The following is a 20353-nucleotide window of genomic DNA, read 5'->3' as shown; positions in this document are numbered from 1 at the left end:
GGCAGCAGATAAATGCAATGTGATGATGATGGTGGAGTAGTCAATGCCTACATGCCATGTTTCTTTTCAAAGCAGTTATAATCTTTTTCTGTGGTAGGATTTGGTGGTTTCCCTGATAGTATACATTCTTCTGGTTATCTGAGCATAGATCATCACATGGCTGATGAGCCAGAAGAAAATTACATAGGTTTGCTAGCGCATTCTATTTAGTGTGGATCCTTGCCATTATAGTAAAATATTTAGTAGGCACCATTTTAAAAAATCTGAGGCTGAGGCATAACAAGTTTGGTTGTGTTCACTGCTTTTAAAATTTAATTTACTTGACATTGTATCCCTTATACAAATATTGGCAGAGGCTGATTTTGGAGCTACAAACTCTACTGGAGTCAGATGACAGCAGAGAACTGTAGGACCAGTCCAGCTGAGAAAATGAGCTTCTCTTGAACTTCTGCAGTCTCCGTTTACAGGCTTATCTTTCTACCTGCTTGGCTATCTGCCTGCTTCGGAGCTTAGACAGTTGCCCAGGTGGTATTTCTTGCTTCCAGACTGTTGACCTTGATGGACTATGATCTAGATGAGCAAGAATTTAAATCAAGATATTAAATCAGAACAAAGAATATGAGCATCAAAGTCAGGATGCTCGAGAAACTGGATATTTGCACATTCTTACAAACTGACTCAGTTCACACCTTTTGGATTAATGTGTGGATTGGAAATTGTCCATCAGATTTTGCTTTTCTCCAGATGTTATGACCTAGTTCTTCACTCATATCAAAATGAATTATAAAATGTGTTTAATAATATATTTAAACCTATATTTTCATAATGGTTGAAGTCTCAGATCAGTGCATCAGCAAAACAAAACAGGCTTGAAGTTAGCAAGTGTGAAAGGTTACTTTCACTTGTGAAAGATAGAAAGTGGAAGCGCTGTAGGATAATTCTTTCTTTAGGAAATATACAGGTTACCCTTTGGCACAGCCTCCCGGGGTTTTGTGCCCTTAAAAGAATAAAACAGTACATTTAGAAATTTAACTGTAGAACAACTTAAAAGAGAGGTACAGCAGCATCTGTCCAATAAATCAGGTCACTCCATAAAACAGCAATTCATTGAGTTCTTCAGCAAGTTGTTATGTATGAGCATATGACAAGTTATTTGTCTAGTGCCAAAAAAGTCTTAAAGGTGGGCACAGAGGTTCTCTGGGTGGAACATTCCTCACAGGCATTATCTTTCCTTACTGCATGCCTGACCTCATATGGTGGTGGGACTTTAAGAAGGATTCCTGGTGAAGATCATATATTTTGGCCACAGTTATATTGAAATGGGTTATCAGGTTTGATAAAAAGTTTGAGTCCTGTTCTCAGCTTCAACCTGGGAGGAGTTGGAAGAGGCAGTGTCTGATACATTCAACATCTGCACAGTTAATGAGACAGTGCATAAATGCTGAGCATAGCATCATTCAGCCATCCTAACTGGAAGCAGCGGAAGGATCTTGTGGAGTCCAGTTTTGATGTGCAGTAACCCACAAATGTGGCTGGTTACAATCTGGAATTATCCTGTTAATAGGCCAGAGAAGAGCCATCCAGCCTGTGAATCAGTTTCATCCACTTGCAGTTTCATTAGAATTATTTTCTAGTAAAAATGACCAGTAGAGACTTTCTGCTTTCTCAGTTTAAATAAGAGCTGGAAAGGTAATAAATTTTTAAGAGCACAGCAAGTGGGAGTGAGTATGTTATATCCTGTTATGCTGACCATTGCATTTTCAGTGTACAGCTTCAACGAAAACTGTAAGATTTACTGATTTCCTAAGCAATACTGTTGGCTTTGAACACTCTAGGCTGAGCAGATGAAGTGACTTCTTGAATCTCATCTTTTGAAAGGAACTCTTTGCACTTATTGACCTATTTTGTATGCTGGTACAACCTAGCCAGTTAAGCTGCATTAGTTGGCATGCTTGAATGGCCATGCCGTCTTTGCATTGGGCCATCCTTGCTGGCAGGCAGTTACTTTTCCACTAAGAAAACACAGATTCTTGTACTGGCAGAGCTTTTCGCATATGGTTTGCCATGTGCTGTCTAAAAGTGTGCGTGTGTGTGTGTGTGTGTGTGTGTGTGTGTCCTAGGTGACATACAGCCTGTATAGGTTTGAACTCTGAGGTTTTGGAGCATTACCACCATAATCCTTTACATAAATGCAAAACCAGCCTATGTTTTAAGCAGGTTTAGTTTTTCAGTACTTGTGCCTTGCATTGTAAATTCAATGACTCCTAGAACAGGGGTAGACATAAGGGAGATCCAAGTCTACTGGTAGCTCTTTCGGTGATTTGCAATATTTCACAAGGGTTTCTGACTCCCATTGCCTGTATTCACGCAGGACAATAAGCCATGGCAGGAATAGTTTGTTGTTCTATATAAATACAGGCAGCATGGTAAAATTGGGCATGCTTGGTTTCCATGAATCACCACAGAGAACTGACCATTTGCTCTAAGGATCCCATGCTTATGCACTGCTTCCTGTTTTGTGTGAAGCCAGTTTCAGTGTTTTTCCTCAGTTTCCCTGTTCTGACCAGCGAGCTCAGCTCCAAGAGCAGCTGCAGTTGCTCCAGTTGCCATTTTCCACTGCCCTGTTAACCTAGCAACAGTTAGAATTTCCAGAAGACAGGGTCCTGATTGGTTGGCCTCACACTCCCAGTCCCTCCTCCTGGTGCATGCTTCCTCCCAGTATCCAGCTGCAATGTCCACTGCTTGACCAATCACCCATCTCACATATACCAGGATAAGGTTAGGGTTGGAGAAAAGGCATGATGTTGAAGGTTGGAATGTGTTTAGAAGGGGCAGAAATGTTGAGCTGTGCAGAAAAAGCTCCTCAAGGAAGGCTTTTTCAAAATTGCCCTATTTTCAGTGGAACTTTAGCCCTCTATTAGGGTTAGGGGTGTGCACCAGGGTAGGGTTAGGGTTACAAAAATGAGGTGTCCTGGCATGATTTCGATGGTTGGAATGTGTTCAGAATGGGCAGAAATGATGAGCTGTGCAGAAAAAGCTACTCAAGGAAGGCTTTTCAAAATCGCCCCTTTCAGTGGTGTTTGACCCCTATATTAGGGTTAGGGGAGTGCACCAGGGTAGGGTTAGTACAGTGGTGGTGAACCTATGGCACGCGTGCCACTGCAGGCACACAGAGCCCTGTCTATCAGCATGTGAGCCAAGTCGCCCCAGGATCACCCCAGTAGCTGAGCATCGTATAACAGCTCACATAGGGGCCATGCGCATGCTCTGAAGGGAGAAGCGGCACCTGGCAATGTTGTCATGAGCCGCGACTCGTCCTACCTTTTGGATGGCTGGACAGTGCGCTGCCGTGGATGTATACATATATTTGCTTGGACTGGCTCTGAGTTGTTTTTTCTTACCTAAAACCTCATTTTTCAGGTTTTATTGTAGAGTTGCCATTTTGCGATCAATAAGTGGGTTTTGGGTTGCAGTTTGGGGACTCAGTCTCTAAATGTTTGCAATCACTGACCTATAGAAATGCATAGATTATTAATGCATAGTTGTTTGCTAATGTGTGAACACAGGATGTTAGGTAGGAAAAGGAATTGCTCAGTAACCATCTGCATTATTTATGAACTGTCCCAGTTATTTAAACCACAATTTAAACAAAGTTTTTGATTTCTTCTTCTGCTGTTGTAAATTTGTAAATTAGGTGGCTGTAAGGAAAAAGGAAAGCTTTTAAAGGAACTAGGGATGGAATTGCATGTGGGAAAAACCTCAGTACTGGATCTGAAAATAAATTCCTGGGTATTTTTGTGCTTGAATTATGTTAACTTCTACTCCATTCTGCAAATGTGCAGTATTTCATGCATGTAAGTTTCTCTAGTAACAAACAAATACCTTGCGATGCTGAAGGTTTCCCACTCCTGTCCTAGAAAACTTAAAGGAAAACAAGGGAGTTTACAACTTAAGCTTCATTGTACTGGCCCAGAGGTGGGGAGGAGAAACTTAAAAAGTCTTGTTGTATCCTCAAAACATTTGCATTTATAGTGGCATCAGGTTTCATGGGCTGGAGTCCACTTCAGCTGATACAGGCAAGTAGGGAGAAAGGCTTTGTTAAGAAATGAATGATGGTCTAAATCGGGGTAGGTAATAATTTGGCTTGGATCCAGGTAGGCTACTTAAGGTAAAAACAACAGCTTGGATATACCCTCAGGGATGTTTAGGTCCCCCACCCCCTCATGGAATGAATGACTTCCATGTCATGTCACAATATGCTTTTTAAACTTTTCATTTCAACAGCCGCAAGATATGTGCTATTGTTTGACAAATCCAGTTCTAAAGTTCTTGGTTGTACAGGTCAAATCAGACAGTTCTTTGGATCTGGGCCATAAAACATGAAAATATTGCATAAAAACTCTGCAAGTATGCATTATTTTCTGCTGCTTTGTATTGCAGAATTAGGCACAGTACTTTCAATTAAGATTCATCTGTGTTAAATGCAGTTGTATCAGCAGTTGGACTAAGCCATCTCTAGCCAATTTAGTTAGAGATAAGTTGAGATTTAGTCATACTTAGAGTAGGCCCATTGGAATCAGTGGGAGTTACGTTAGTCATAGATTCAACCCTTAAGGTTTGTTTCTTAAATTCTCTGGGCATAAAACTTTTAATGAGACTTGTTGGTGTACTTTATAACCTACCCTTTTAACAATTTTGCATTTGATTTATTTATTCCAGTGGTTTAGGAAGCAGTGGCTTATATTTCAAGCTTTAGAGCCTTTTTGGAAGTGCCAAACCACTCCTACAAAGGAAAGATTAAGTAGTTCAGGAAACTATAAGGTTGGAACGTTTTCACTAGGCCACAATGAATCAACAGAGAAAACAAGTAGAGCCATCAGAAAACTGGGTTATAGACATTGTAAGCCAGTCCTTGCCAAAAGTCAGAGGAAGTGTATTCAGGAATACGCCTAGTGTACATTTGCAGATCACTCAGAGTATCATTAGAAATGATAAAATATCCAGTTCAGCAGGGGTCCATTCAAACTTTGAGTCCGTAACATGCATTCTGTTCATCATATGTTTCTTTCCAAGTTGCAGTGAAGCTTGTCTGAAGTTGTGGTTTAATCCTGGAAAGCTGCCTGACTTCCACCTATCCACCTCTTTATTCCCTCTTTTTTTCTATATTTTGTCTCTTGGAACAAGGGTGGCAGTGACCCACAGCACCTCATTCCTTCAGTGAGCAGGGTTTTTAGTTAAAATGGTTAATGTCCTGTTGCCTGATGAATCTGGTTGCAGCACTTGTCAGATATCAGCCTCTCCCTGTCTGGTGCTCTCCAGATGTTTAAACCACAGCCTCCAAAATGCCTGGCCAGGCTGGATGGAGAAACATCTGGAAGGCACCCCATTTGGGAAGGCTGCTTTGGATAAAACTGTGTATGTGGCACTGTTTGTCCAGAATCAAGATGATGTATCTTCCACTACACATGCTGATTAGCTTACAGTTCCAGAGTAGCTTTATGTGACCATCCTACACAGTAATGTGAATGGACAATGTAATGATTTGATCTACTTACCATGAGCCTGATTCAGGTGCTTGTGATCTAGATAGAAGAATATACCTGTGATCTAAGGAGAAGGTGCATGCTAGCCCCACCTCCACACCATATTAACTGCTTTTCTCCACATGGAGTGTTCCAGTGTTTTGGACCAAGTGGTGAGCCTTCTTGGACAGATAAGGCTTTCCTCTTCAAAAAGTTACCCTACACATGAATGCATCTGGAGTGGGGATGGGAAGAATTAGCATGCTCTCTTCCCTGTATGAAAATCATAGGCACAAGGTTTGGATTTGATTTCCTTCTGCTTTCATTGCTTACAAACCACATATACCTCCACCCATGTAGACATATAACTGCTAACTTAACACTTCATGCATGCCATTCATCTTTAGATTACCTGGGGTTTCTTAGTTCAAAAACAGCCGTTGGTCATAGGATGTGCATTTCCTGTTTCATACAATTCAGTATGTAATTGCAGGGCCAAGAGTTTCACATGCACAAAAGTAAACAAGGTGCATTTAGTGTTGCACAGAGTTTGTGTTCTGTAGAAGCTTAAGTTGTGCTCATGTACACACTTACCTATGAGTAAGTCACATGGAACACAGTGAGGATCACTTCTGAGTAAACATCCTTAAGATTGCCGTGTAGGAGACTGAGCTATGAACCAAGCAGTCCATTAATTTCTCTTCCATGTAATTATTTAAATGTTCCTCCTACATCCCAAAAGTGGCTTGAAGACAACACTGTTCCAACTATTTCTCTGACAACTGTGACTTTTATTTATTCATTCCAGGAATCCATTCTTCTTCCTGTCTTTCCCAACTTTCTGAAGTTTTATTTCCCTGTATTCTTTTGCAGTTCTTTGATTTGTTATTAAAACCTAGTGATGAGGTTAATTTTCCTTCCCTAACTTTGAAGCTCTAGCTTTACCTAATTAACTCTGGGGTATATTACCTTTTCAGCTGTGTCTGACATGATTTTCCAATTCTGTTTCTTTATTACAGGTTTTATATATACTGGAGAAGTTGTGCATCGAATGTTAACAGCTACGCAGTATATTGCACCCTTGATGGCCAACTTCGACCCTAGTGTGTCAAGAAATTCAACTGTCAGATACTTTGATAATGGTAGGTATTAATCATTTTCCAAGATATTCTTTAGCTGTCCTTCCCACCCACTCTCTCTATAGGATAATATACACTGAAGTGTCTTTGTGATATTTAGCTCTCAGAAGTTTGACAAATCGAACTAGCCTGATTTGATTTTATTTGAGTCAAGAACATGGTTATACTTTTCATCAGGCTATAACTGTTCTCCATTTTACTTAAATCTTAACTCTCCATTAGCATTTGTAGTTGTAATATATTCCCCCTCTGGAACCCAAAGTAAATATCCATTAATGAAATTAGAGCAGCTTAATATGCTTTGTGTCATATTTCACATAAAGTATGTCTGAAGTTAATTTACGTTCTAAAGAAGGTGTACAAAGTGGCACTATATAATCTAATAAATTTTACTTCACCTACAGCTCTCAAAGGTCAAATACTTTGTGGGTGATTAAGAGATAAAAAGGAAAAACTGGCACTGTACTCAGAGCTCCTTTATCGCCTGATTCAGGGAAACTTATCTTGGCTGGTTTAGCCAAGTTACATGCAAGCTGATGTTACTCCCCCGCTTCATCCTCACACCACTGTCTTCTTCCTCCCTTCTCTGTGTATACAATAAAAGGCCTCCTTGGTTTGCTGTTATGTTCAAATCAAGGAACTACAGCTATCAGACAGAGAAGAAGGTGCAATCTTAAATCATCTTCCCAAGTTTTGAACTGCAAGATGCTGAGAAGGAAAGAAGGAAGGGGTTGCATGATGATGGAGGATGCAGGCACACAACCTGAGACTGTTTCAGCTTAAGATGTCGTTGCTGGTCTTGTCCAAGGGAAATGAACTGCAGTAGTGATAATCTCATTATTAACAGTGGCCTTCCACAAAAAAGCTGTTGCTGCTAACATAAACAACCTGGCATTTAGTAAGCCATATAATGTGATTTTTTTAAAAAAAAGTTTCATCCTGATTCCATTATCAAGACATATAATTGAACCTCTTGAAGAATTCTATCTCCGTGATCTGTTTGTAATTCAACTATCAGTTCTGTGAATTGTCATTGTTAATAATGTGATTCCCACTGTTAGTACTTTCTGCATTTCATTTTTCTCTGACATATCTGTTTATAATCTTCCACCCAAACATGTGTAACTCACAGTTGATCCACAGTCATTATGAGATCCTTCTTTAAACTACCAAAGACACTTTGTTACTGATTACAATAAGGATCTTGGTTAATTAATTCAGGCCATTTAAAAGCATGATTTTGAAAACAGTTTTGTTTCATTAAAATGTGCACCCACAAAACTGAGTGTATGACATACAAAAAGTGGTGCAAATCTAAATACAGCCCTGCATACCAGCACACGCACAAACACTCACACACACATAGAGTCACACTTTTCAGTGAACATATTAAAGTTACTTTTAGGTAGCTGAAAATTTCATGAGGATGTCTATTGTTTTTCAGGGCTGTATCTTTTCCTCAGAGTACACTAAAGGGGTCACATCTTCACCATATTTTGATTCTGAGACTGCTTTTACCACAATTGTATCTTCCCCAGAACTGTTTAGGATAAATGTTTGCAAATGTGAAGGTTAAAATACATAGGAATCTATGAGGTAACATGGTATTTGGAATGGATGAACTGAAAGTCACAGAGCAGGGCTGTAGAAATTACTGGCTTTTAAGAAATAATTATAATTCCCTGCAACTCCTATAAAAGGAGGGGAAATAAGTACTGTCTATTCTTTCCTATCTGCTGTTGGTTGTCTGATTCCTATTCAATTTGGCTACCCCTCAAACTGAGGTGATCAGACAGCCAGGTAGTAAAAGTTTCTGTCAGAAATCTTGTTCTCTCTTGAGGTAGAAGAAGAATAACCATACATGTATTACAGAGCGTTATATGTCCTGCCTGACTAATTACCAAATCTGTTGCACAATTATGTGGACCTGTATAGATGTAAGTCTAGTGCATGTTAAACAAACAAGCATTTGAGGAACATACTAATTTTTATGTGAAGAAACAGCTTTTAAAATAAAATAAAATAAAAAGCAACCCTGTCAGTATTCAGAAAGCAAATTACAAACATATCTTCCTGTTTCACACCATCCAGTGATGCACAGTACAATGAAATAATTTATGCAGCAAGAACAGAATAATAAGTATGCTTCAACTTCCCCTGCTTCCACCCCCATAAAAATTTATTTCCTGTAATATCCTAGTGAGAAATATAAATTGTGGTATGTTGTTACTGAACTACATCTTGGTGTTTCAAGATTTCCTCAGAGATTTAGTTTAATTATTCCAACCCCACTTGAGACGTCTTTTGGTCACTCAAAAAAAAAAATGGCGGAGATGTGATCCCTTTATTCTAAGGAAAAGGTACATCCCTGAAAAACAACAGACATTTTCATGAAATTTTCAGATGCCTGAAAGAAACTTTAAGATGTTCATGGAAAAGGTTTTTCTTTTTTTGCGTGCAGGACTGTATTTTTATTTACACCACTTTTTGTATGTCATGTCAAGACGGAGGTCCTGTTGGTTGGCGGATTGGGCTTCAGAGAGGGTGGATTTGACCTGGCCCTGAATGGGGTTGCACTCCCTCTTAGGGACAAGGTCCGCAGCTTAGGAGTACTCCTTGACCCGGAGCTTTCATTGGAAGCTCAGTTGACAGCGGTGGTGAGGAGCGCTTTCCTTCAGCTTCGGCTGATTAATCAGCTGCGCCCCTACCTGGATTATGACTGCCTGGCGATGGTGACACACGCGCTGGTGACTTCCCGCCTTGACTTCTGTAACGCGCTTTACGTGGGGCTTCCCTTGAAGACGGTCCAGATACTTCAGTTGGTTCAAAATAGAGCTGCCAGGTTGCTGACAGGGATGCGTTATGTTCACATGACTCCAGTCCTCTGACAGCTTCACTGGCTTCCCATTGAAGTCCGGGCCCAATTCAAGGTGTTGGTTATGACCTATAAAGCCCTAAACGGCTTGGGACCTGGTTACCTGAAGGAGCGCTTACATCCATATATGCCCGCCCACCCCCTGAGATCTGCGGGAGAGGCCCTTCTCCGGGAACCCTCCGTGAAAGAAATTAGGAGGGTAGGTACTCGGAGGAGGGCTTTCTCTGCGGTGGCGCCCAATCTATGGTCCGCCTGGCGCCGTCGTTATGTGTTTTTCGGCGGCAGGTGAAGACCTTTTTATTTAAACGTCATTTTAATTGTTAACAATATTTACTTATTTATCTGGCCAGGGCAACTTCTTTTCTTTTATAACTTTTCTTTTATAACTTCTTTTATTTCGTGTGTGTGTGTGTGTGTGTGTGTGTGTGTATATATATTTTATATTATTGATTTTAATTTTATATTGTTATTTTTGTATTGTATTGTGTTGTAAGCCGCCCCGAGGCTTCGGCAAGAGGCGGCATAGAAATGTTCTAATAATAATAATAATAATAATAATAATAATAATAATCCAGTTTCTTGGGTGCACATTTTAAGATGGTAAGTCTGCACAGCCAGTAATGTGCCCTCATGCAACCTATCCACTGCACCACTCAAGAGCAATGTGAAAAACTTGCTGAAGGATGGTCAGAATGAGGAGGGGGGAACATCAGGCTTGTGACAGGCTATGATACCTAGCTAGTTAGCTACAATAAGCTTGGTAGCTCACAACTTGTGTCGGTCTGTAGTATGGTCCACAGAGAGTGCACAGAAAACCCTTAATAAATAGTGGAAGGACTGTTGTAATTAAAATACTCCACACCATCATTCATCTGATGGTATAAATTCATCACGATTCCATTTGGTTAGGGCACTTAATATTTACCACTAGCACAGCTCATTATTTTGTATCTCTCTCTCTCTCTGAAAGCTTGCAGTACATAGAAGAATTAATGTTGTGCATAATAAATGAGCAGGATGAAAATGGAATACTTTAAAAAAAAATTTTTCTGTGTCAGCATTTCTGTAAACATTCCTAAGTTATATAGCCAGTGGGTCGTGAACTAAATGACACAATGTAATACTGTGATTAATGCAAGCAAGCAGTTAATGGCACATGTTCTGAGTAACAATGCACACCTCATATTAGACAGCGGTTGCATTCATAAGTACCTTTGGATACTGAGCAGCCTTTGCCAGGTTTGGATCCTTGCATGTTGGATCTCAAATCGCACCATCTTCTGTTAGCATGGCCAGTGTTTCAGTATGGTCAGAGTTGTACTCCAAAATACCTCTGAGGGCCCACAGCTGAGACATGCTGATTTAGAAGAAACAACATTAAAGTCTCCTATCATCTGTGTTCTTCTGGTATCATTCATTCAGTAAAGCTGCTGCAGGAAACATGTGATGCATCATTGTTGTGGGTTCTGTGGCTGGAAAAGTTCTTAGACACCAGTTGGAACCTTTTTAGAACTAGTGTAAACTTTATAAGCACTAGTCCTGAGAAAGCAAAATAAATATATCAGATTCTTAGATGCTAACACAATGTTTCTAGGTAGTTGGACATGTACTTTTCCCAGCTGTTGGAAAATAATTTGTCCATGTGCTCTGTGGAGAATGGTGATTGTACACAGTAGCTGGTTGTTACCTGTATTAGCTCTTCAACTCAAATTAAAGTTAACACAATTAGCATCTCTTGTTCTGCAGAAAAGAGTGCTTCTGGAACCCTAGAACAATAATCATTTCAATAATCAAAATATCCCCTATGCATTTATTTATAACATCAGAATTTATGAGCCACTTAACACTGCCTGTGTTTACTATTTTACTTATTCATATAGTTATATCTACTGTATGGCCTATTTTACAAGATTTAGATATTATGTACTTCAAGACAGCCAGGATGGTGGAATAGAGAACTGAACTGAGACTTGGGAGATCGGGGTTCTACTCTCTACTCAACTCTTAAACTTTTTGGATGCCTTTGGGCCAGTCACTGACTCTTACACTAGCTCATGGGACTGTTATAAGAATAAAATGGAAAGAATGTATATTACGTTAACTGTCTTGGGTTCCTTCCAAGAAGAAGTGTCAGGCATAAGTGTAATGAATACTAACAATGATAATAGCTATTGTATTAAATGTTCCAGAAAGGCTACCGTATTTACTCCAATATTTTCTTCTCCACACTTTGGACTTGACAGGTACTGCACTGGTTGTGCAATGGGATCATGTCCATTTACAAGATAATTACAATCTGGGAAGTTTCACATTTCAGGCAACTCTTCTCAATGATGGACGGATCATTTTTGGCTATAAAGAGGTGAGTTTTATCCTACAATTACTTAGTTTTATATCCTACAACACCCAATCAAATAACTTATTTTCACCAAACAGAAGTACTGATATGTTAGAAATGCTAGATTTCCAGTTCTCTGCCATCTTAATACAAAATAGTTTTTCTCTGTCAAGGCTTATTTCATGGGTGTTAGTCTAAGATGGTGATGTACTTTGCCTTTCATAAGACATTGCTGTGGGGCACAGTGAAATAAGAAGTCTGTCTTACGGAGGGGTGGAAAATCTGAAGTCGATGAGCCAAATCTGGCCCTGCTGGAGGACCAACCCAAGTGCCCAGCATTCCCCAGATGACCACATCCTTTTTTCCTGTTCCCACTCTATTTTCCCAACTGCTGGTCATCCACCAATTCTTTGGTTTTTTTCCTGGCTTTGTTCCCCATTCTGAAAGTTCAGAATGCTTCTCCTTAGGCTGAGTTCCTAGCCAGAAAATTGAATTTGGCCCTCCAGCTGAAAGAGGTTCCCCGCCCCTTACATGCATTCTTACCTATGTTGTGCATGAATCCCTTAGGACATCATAGGTCAAAAGCACCAAACTGACTTGCGTCTTATACACCTATGCACCACTTGGACAGTTCCCTTGTATGTGATTTGTGTCCACATGCTCATCAAAGCTGTTACTGATTTGATGATAGAAAACTTAGAGGGAAATTCAGTTGCTGTTAGAGCAGCTGATATATATAAACAGCTGTACACGGAAGGCCTTTTTGTGAAAATAAAACTTCAGAGAAACTATTCATGGATCACAGGAGCTTCTTCTGTGAGCAGGTCATTAGAGAAACTAGAAATCCATTTCCGTGGAAAAAGATGCTGGACCTTTGCTTCTCTGGCATTTCACTGCTCACATAGACAGACTTGTTTTGTGACCCATCATTTCTGCACACGAGTCAGCTCTAATCACATCTCAACCAGTTCTGAGAAAACATTGTGCTTGAAACAGTTTTAGTCACTGCCACATTCATTAAGCACACCTCTTTTATAAAGCTGTAAATATTAACAGGAAAATAAATAATTTTCCTTGTCAATGTATCCGTTGCCTGTCATTAAAAGTTGCTGTAGTCTGCTTATACCTCTTAATGATTTTCTTGTCCATGACATCACCATGAATAATAGGTTACATTCTTAAATGGAAAATTAAAGATAGATCCACCCTTAAAATCACAGAGCATGTGGTCTACTGGGTCTAGTACTTGTGTAGATATTTTATGCATTGCATTATTAGAACTTACAGACTGCCTCTGTCTTATCTCTGAGCCTGGTGTTGCAATCATTGCATCATTTGTTGTTGTAGCACCCACTCTCTAGAACACTTTACTAATTGACATGAACAGATCCCCAAATTCTCACATTCAGACATCCTCTTAAAACTCATCTCCTTGCACAGGTTTTCCCTGAAATGTAAGCCATTCATTCATTCATTCATTCATTCAAAGCTTTTCTAACCCGTCCACCACTAGCATTTCGGGACGGCTTACAATGATCTATGTTTTGTAGTGAACAGAGGAGCATACAGTTTTATTGCTGATTAATTTGTGTCTTTTTAAAACTCAGGTTTAGTGAGCAATTATGTGGCTCCCTGGACAGCATTTAGGGGTCCATATGTTATTATTCAGATTCCCTGATACAAAATTGGAGACAGATGCACACTCTGGTAGCCCTCACCTTCTACTTGCAGCTGGCACAGAAAAAATCATGCTGTATGTGGAAGAAGTACATGGAAGTACTTGGAATGTCATGCTTAGAGAAGGAATAAAGGAACATCCTGTCAGATAGGGAGGGGAGAAGATGGGGGTTCCAGGTTGCAGTTTCCTAATAGTGCCCCAGCCTGCTTCCCTCTGCTTCTGAAGTGCCTCAACTAGATGTCTGAAATCTAGCAGCAAATGCTATAACTGTTATAATAAATCCATGGTGATTACATGACTGAAGGGCTCATTACTGCCTAACGAGCAGGCAGTACCTTGACGTTAAGAGACTTTGGGAAAAATGCACCAAATATTGTATAGATTTTGCACTAACCATTTATTAATTATGTGTCAAAGAGAACACAGAAAGAGTTCCACTGCTGAATATTAGCACTAGTTTGAAATCTTTGGTTTGTTTCTACAAAAGTTAAAAGGTTATTTTCTTCAACAGAGAACAAATCTCTTAAAGACAGTCCTACTCATATAAATTTACCATAGAGTCTGATGTCCCATTTTGCCTCTGTTAGCCCAAATGGGTTATTACTTCTCTGTGTACAAACATTAGCAGAATTTCCATGAAATAATCAAAAATAGAAACTGAATTTATTCCCTGTTATGGTGTACTTTCTGTGTGGTTTTACATGCAGAATTGCATTAGGTGCTAGCAAAGCAGCATTAAAAGGAAAGCTGTTTACACAATAAACACACTAAACTGTTTGAAGAAAATATTCATTGTATTTCAAGAGGCTGCCTGTTTCTTTCCTGCAGTGAATCGACAATGAGGCCTATGGTTACTTTATGTAAAGTAAATTTACTTTTCCATGTTGATTACTGAAAGGTAAGCTAGAAAATGTAATTGCTGAGGGATTGATTAACAGGTCTGTCAAACCTTAAGTATGAGACCAAAACTAAACATCCCAACACATTTAAATGATGTTTTCATCATCCCCGGGCCAGCTGTTCCTTTCCCTGGAAGGCAGGGTAGGAGGAAAGACTCATTAGTGCTCTATGGAGAATAGAGAAAGCAACAGAATGAAGCCAATGATGCCTGACAAAAACATATCCCACTAGCAAGTACGAGAAGCCACCAGGTTCCATTGGCCATGCAATATGTAGGCAAGAGCTCAGTGCTCAGAAAAACAGACTCTCTATTGATGAATGTTCTATGAGCCCCATATGACTTGGATTGTGGCCCATATTTGGTTGAAAAGGCCAGACAAATGCATTATTACTGCTATCATAGTTGAACTTGTGTTGCTAAACATTATTTGGTGGCACTGGGCCTCACCTCTGTTTGAAAATTGCTACCTGTACCTGTACACTGAGCTAATAACTGCACCACTGAGAACAGTTGGGAATGTGTTCTGATGACAGAGAAGGGTGCATCTACATGTGCAAGGAGGCAGAGCAACCTCCACTAGCTGTGCCCCCTCTGGACCGGGACCTGTACTCACAAGAAAGAAGACGAGAAGGTGGACCAAGTCAGGGAGAAGGAGCCCTGCTGAGATTACTTTTTGAAATGCCCCCCATAACCTGGAGCTGGCACTGTTGATGAAGTTTACATGCACTGGATTGCACTGTTGGGACACTGTTTGATCCCATGCTATCATTTGAGTCCAAGCTATCATTGCCACTACTTTCTCCTAAAGGAGTAGAAGGCCAGAGAGACTGTTGGAATATATAAATGATATACTCTTCTCTCTTTTTTGTCTTGCAGATTCCTGTCTCAGTGACACAGATAAGTTCAACCAACCACCCTGTGAAAGTGGGTCTGTCTGATGCATTTGTGGTCATCCACAGGATCCAGCAAATTCCCAGTATGTAGTTGATGCATCCTAATGAATGTCATGTGAGCCAGTGCCTTTGAGGAGGGTTAGGTATAAGGAAAACACAAATTCAAAAAGATGTTTTAACTAAACAAACCAGAAAAGTACTTAAGTAATTTTGGTTTGCTTATTTAAAAGTGATTTTGCTTGGCTTACAGCTGCCACTGTGAATATCTGCAGTACTGTTGGTCTGGAACTGATAAGCAAAAGTCAACAGTTGATTCAAAAAGAAGTCAGCATAGTTCTGTGTTTCTCAGGATACTCTGTTATATTTTCCGTATTAGATATTGTGCAATTGCTGTTTCACTGTCTTGGAATTTCATGCAGACAATTCCTTCATTGTCTTCCCTACAACAAAGGGAGATAAAGGAGATGCTGAAATTACCTATAACAAACTGCTCATGTATTCATCATAGTTAAGTACTGCAGATTTTCTTTGCCCTAACACTCCTTTATTTACAACACATAGCAAATATTTCCATTGCATTCTCCTTGTGCTAATAATACTGGATTGCATAATATTTGTTGCTTTTTTTTTACAACCCGCCCAAAGAAGGTTTGTTATGGGCAGAAAAGGGAGGAAAGAAGGTTGGGTAGCCAGAAATCCAGCAACTCCATGTTCTTCAAAACTAATCATCTCCCTTGTGTGCGGATTTTGGACAGATTGATTACATTTATATTCCACCTTTTTCCATTTCAACCCAAGGCAGCTTACATAATTCTTTTCCTCTCAATCTTATCCTCACAACCTATGTGAGGTAGGTTGAACTCAGAGTCTGTGACTGGCCCAAAGTCACCCAGTTAGCTCAATGGCTGAGTGGGGAATAGAACTTGGAACTCCTGAGTCACAGTCCCACAGAGTCCCCCTACACCACAGTAGCTCTCAAAATTCTCTTTTATAAAGGGCAAGGTTCCCTTTGTTGCTGTAAAGTCATCGGGCATGTGGGATTCAAGAACAATGCATTCATGGCCATATTTTACAAAGCAAAGTCCAGTAACTTTCTCACCAACCAAACCAAGTCAGCCTCCAGAGAATCAATGTCACCTGTTTTGTTTAAGTGTAGATTTTCCTTAAGTCCATCATACAGCAGAGTTACCTGCATTCTTCCCTTTTCAAAGATGTCAAATGAACCCTAAACAAACCCAGTCCAATTATTACAAAACAAAGATGTAGGGGAAAGTATCTTTTCTTTTTGTGCTTTTTTGTAGGATGAAAAGGGAATGTCAGTTACTACTTGTTTCTTGCAGGGTATTAAAGGTAGAAATGTTTTGCTACTTGCCTCCCCTACATGTGAAAAGCATAGTGGGTTGGATCCAGGGCTGTGCAACTCACAGAATGACGGGCTGCTCATTCATACACGGCTTTCCTGCCCCCTCCTCTAGACTGCCGCTCCCTGTGCTTCCACCTGACAATGCTTGTCTAGTTTCTGGACCACCTCCAGAATAATGTTCAGTGTGTTACAAAGGCCCACAGGGAGAGGAACGAATCGAAATCAGGTGGGGTACCTTAACAAGCTCATGGAAGGTGACCCCTACAATTTCTGCCAGTTCCCTCTCCAGTGCATCCATCCATAACACATCATATGCCAGCAGTTTTTTAGGGAGCCTTATGTGGTCTGTAGTCAGAAGGAAAGAACAGGGAATCCCAAAGCATAATGAAATTCTGGACAGTTATGAAATGAATTATTGGCTTGATGCCAAAATATGTAGCAGCACAGCATTGCAAACTTGTTACACATATGTTATATATTTATATAGATCAGTATACACACACACACACACGTGAAAGTGTTTCCAACTGGTAAGTCCTCACAATCTACCAGATAACTAGTTTGATTCAGCGTTGGGCCACTATATCAGGAGAATACCTGAACTAGTACCATATTCCTTCAACCTCTGCATCACAGGAAAGTTCTGTGTAAGCAGCCTGAAAATGTAGTGATAGGATAGCATAAAAACCAATGGAATTAAATGAATCTAAGCCACCTGGGTTCAATAATTTGAAGCTGTGTTGTTTGCTAAAAAGTATTAGCTATACTGACTGCAGTTGTCGTCAGCATCATCATCAGTGAAAGCAGCTGCTTTGTCCTAAGCCCCCCTTCAAGTGTTCCACTTCATACAAACCAAAAAGCCCTTCTCAAACACTGATACCTATATTCCAAGGAGCTAAATAATATTTCACTTCTTTCCATTCTGTTCATCTCATGTGCTTTTTTCTTCCTTATCCGGGAGGTGGTAGTATTTCACCCATTTTTTTAGAAATTGGAATACTTTTTTTTTTTTGGTTATAACAAGAACTGACAATGGAACTAGAAGAAAAGAAAATACTTGAAGTACAGCTATGGGCTAGATAAAAGTCCATTTGTCCTCTGGTGGTTCCTCACATATCACAATGAGGCAGCTGCAGTGACAAAGAGAGCTAGTTGTGGATAGTGTCTAGCCAGACAGGATGGAATTTTACTGCAACCACTACCACTGCTGGTGACTAATATAAATCAGGACCATGCATCTACACATTAGATTGCGTTGAATGAAGGAGGTGGGGATTCTACCACTTCTCTTGTCTTTAATCATGCAGCTGGTGCAAACAAAGGTTCAGTGAATCCATGCAATGGAGTAATTAATCTGCATTAAGTGATCTTCAGTATACACAGTATAAATATTGATCTAGCCTACAAGATGTCCTAGATGACTAAACATTGAGGTACCGCCTCAGTTGTAAAAAAGAATCAATTCAAATTATTGTTTTAAAAACAAATCATTCACTCATACAGCTGTCCTCTTAAAATTGAGATAAATGGGAATATAACAAACCTTGAGTTCTTTTAAGTAATTATAACTCACAGAAATCAATGGCTTCGGATTTAGTGCACTTATTTGTTTCTCTTACAAAAGTCACAATAAGACATCTATTGTTGAGAATCACACAAAGTCTTTCACTCTATATGATATCCATATAACGGAGGTAGGCTACAATCTAGTCCCTGGGGTCTAAGTACAAAGACCTGAGTCTTCCCTCACTCAGTTTTTGATAATTTCCCACTCCCGCTGATGTCATCTACAAAACATCCCTTCTACTGATCACTGACCCAAGGAAAAGACATGTATGTGGAGATGGGCTCCTCCCCTGCCACAGCAAGTTGTGAGATCCCTGAGCTTCTCTTGAGCTAACAGATATCATTCTTTTCTGCCTCAGTGTTAGAGTGCATGCTTTGCATTGTAATGGTCCCATGTTCACTTCCTGGCATCTCCAGGTATGGCTGGAAAAATGTCTTCCTGAAACCCCGGAGAGCCACTGCTGCCAGTCAGCATTAACAATACTGGGCTAGAGGACTAGTGGTCTGACTTACCACAAGGGAGCCCCCTATGTTCCTATGGCATGGGTCACGTGTTTTTCCTTTTTTGATTGTACAAGAAAGCAGCTTTCACTCTGATGCTTCTGGTAATTTGTTGGAAAGATTTGGTTTAAAATACTAGAAGATGGTTGAACTCAGGTGCCACAGCATCTCTGGACAACCGCAAGTGCTTCCGTAAGCCACCAGTTAACTCAGTAGCTAACATTTGTAACTCTTTAGTCACAGAGCTATTACAGCTTCCTAAAATCCCTTTCTCATGCTATTTCTGATGAGCACATTAGGAATTCAGTGGCTTATGCCAAAGCAACGTGCCCTGTGTTAACCTTTGCTAATGAATGAACACTGAGAGGTCTAGCAGAAGTGCCAATGCCATCATTTTTATTTATGCAATCATTTGCTTGCTTTTTGGACCAAAGGACCTGACTTCTTTTGGGGAAACAAATTAAAGCCTCCAGCACTGGCAGGAGTTCCTTTCAGACATATTCTTGAATGCTTTTGATTTGGCAGGTGCATCATATCGACAAGTCACTGTGGGAGAATAAATTATTCCTGCCCTGCTTGGCAAGAAAGGTGGCCAACTCCAGCCCAAATTAGCTTAGCCCCTGCACATACATTTCATTCCTGTGCACTTGGAGCCCGAGACAGGTATCTGTTCTTCCAGGGTAGATATCTCAGCCAGAATCTTTCTGGTAATTCATTCTGACTGGCTTGGTGGCAGTAATTTATTCACTTAATAGGATGTTAACGTTCACAGCGGAGAGAGAGCGAAAGCACTTTCATCAGCGGGCTTTAAAAGAATTGGCCCTAAACTAAATAGCAAAGTTGAGCTAATTGGCAATGACAGAGCTCAACCATGATAAGAAGTTAAGTAGAATAATTTGTGGGTTCATCTCTGTGCCACATCCTACCAATATGTGTCTATGAAATGAGATAAGCACAGAAGCGCTTTCCATTGAGCCCTGGGTGCAGTGAGCTCTGCCAGTATAGAGCAGAAATCACGGCTGCTATTTACAAGCTGTACTTCGTTTGCTGAACACATAACTACATCTTGCTTGCTCCTAAACAAGGAGCGATATTTGTTGTCTTAGAGGCTAATCATAGAGGCTAATCCCTGCACCCCCAAAAGGATATTATAGAGTGGAAAAGATTCAGAAAAGAGCAACTAAAATGATAAAGGGCTGGAGCAACTGCCCTCTGAAGAAGGGTTACAACATCTGGGATTGTGGAGCTGGGGGGATGGCGGGAGTAAGTGCAGACACATCAGAAAAGTATACCAAATTATGCGTGATTTAGAGGCAGTTGGTAAGCAGAATTTTTCTCCCTTTTTTACAATACTAAGACCTGTGAGGCTAGCCCATGCCAATGAATGCACAGATTTAGAAAGCACCTTTTCACATAGCACTACAAGTTAATGACCACCAATTTGGGTGACTTTAAAGGGGAATTGGACAAATTCATGAAGGAGAATGCTCTTAGTGGCTACTAATATCACATCAACAGTCTCCAATATCTCTAATATAATATCTCCATGAGCATACCAGTTCCTAGGGAGTGTGAGG

General features: G+C 40.2%; 1 protein-coding gene across 3 annotated transcripts in view; it reads left to right on the top strand.

The window, feature by feature from the left end:
* The window catches only part of PLXDC2 (plexin domain containing 2), a 251857-nt gene that overhangs the window by 176827 nt on the left and 54677 nt on the right, over positions 1–20353 (top strand). For all 3 annotated transcript variants that reach the window (XM_044425076.1, XM_044425075.1, XM_044425077.1), the window contains 3 exons: positions 6542–6664; positions 11780–11898; positions 15330–15429. In XM_044425076.1, coding sequence (XP_044281011.1) covers positions 6542–6664; positions 11780–11898; positions 15330–15429 — 342 coding nt within the window. The remainder of the gene's footprint in view (positions 1–6541; positions 6665–11779; positions 11899–15329; positions 15430–20353) is intronic.

The sequence above is a fragment of the Varanus komodoensis genome, unplaced genomic scaffold (genome assembly GCF_004798865.1).
Source record: "Varanus komodoensis strain SLA01 unplaced genomic scaffold, ASM479886v1 scaffold15, whole genome shotgun sequence".
In the NCBI taxonomy this organism is placed as follows: Eukaryota; Metazoa; Chordata; class Lepidosauria; order Squamata; family Varanidae; genus Varanus; species Varanus komodoensis.
Note: the sequence above shows the minus strand (reverse complement) of the source record. Positions and strands in the feature narration are given on the sequence as shown.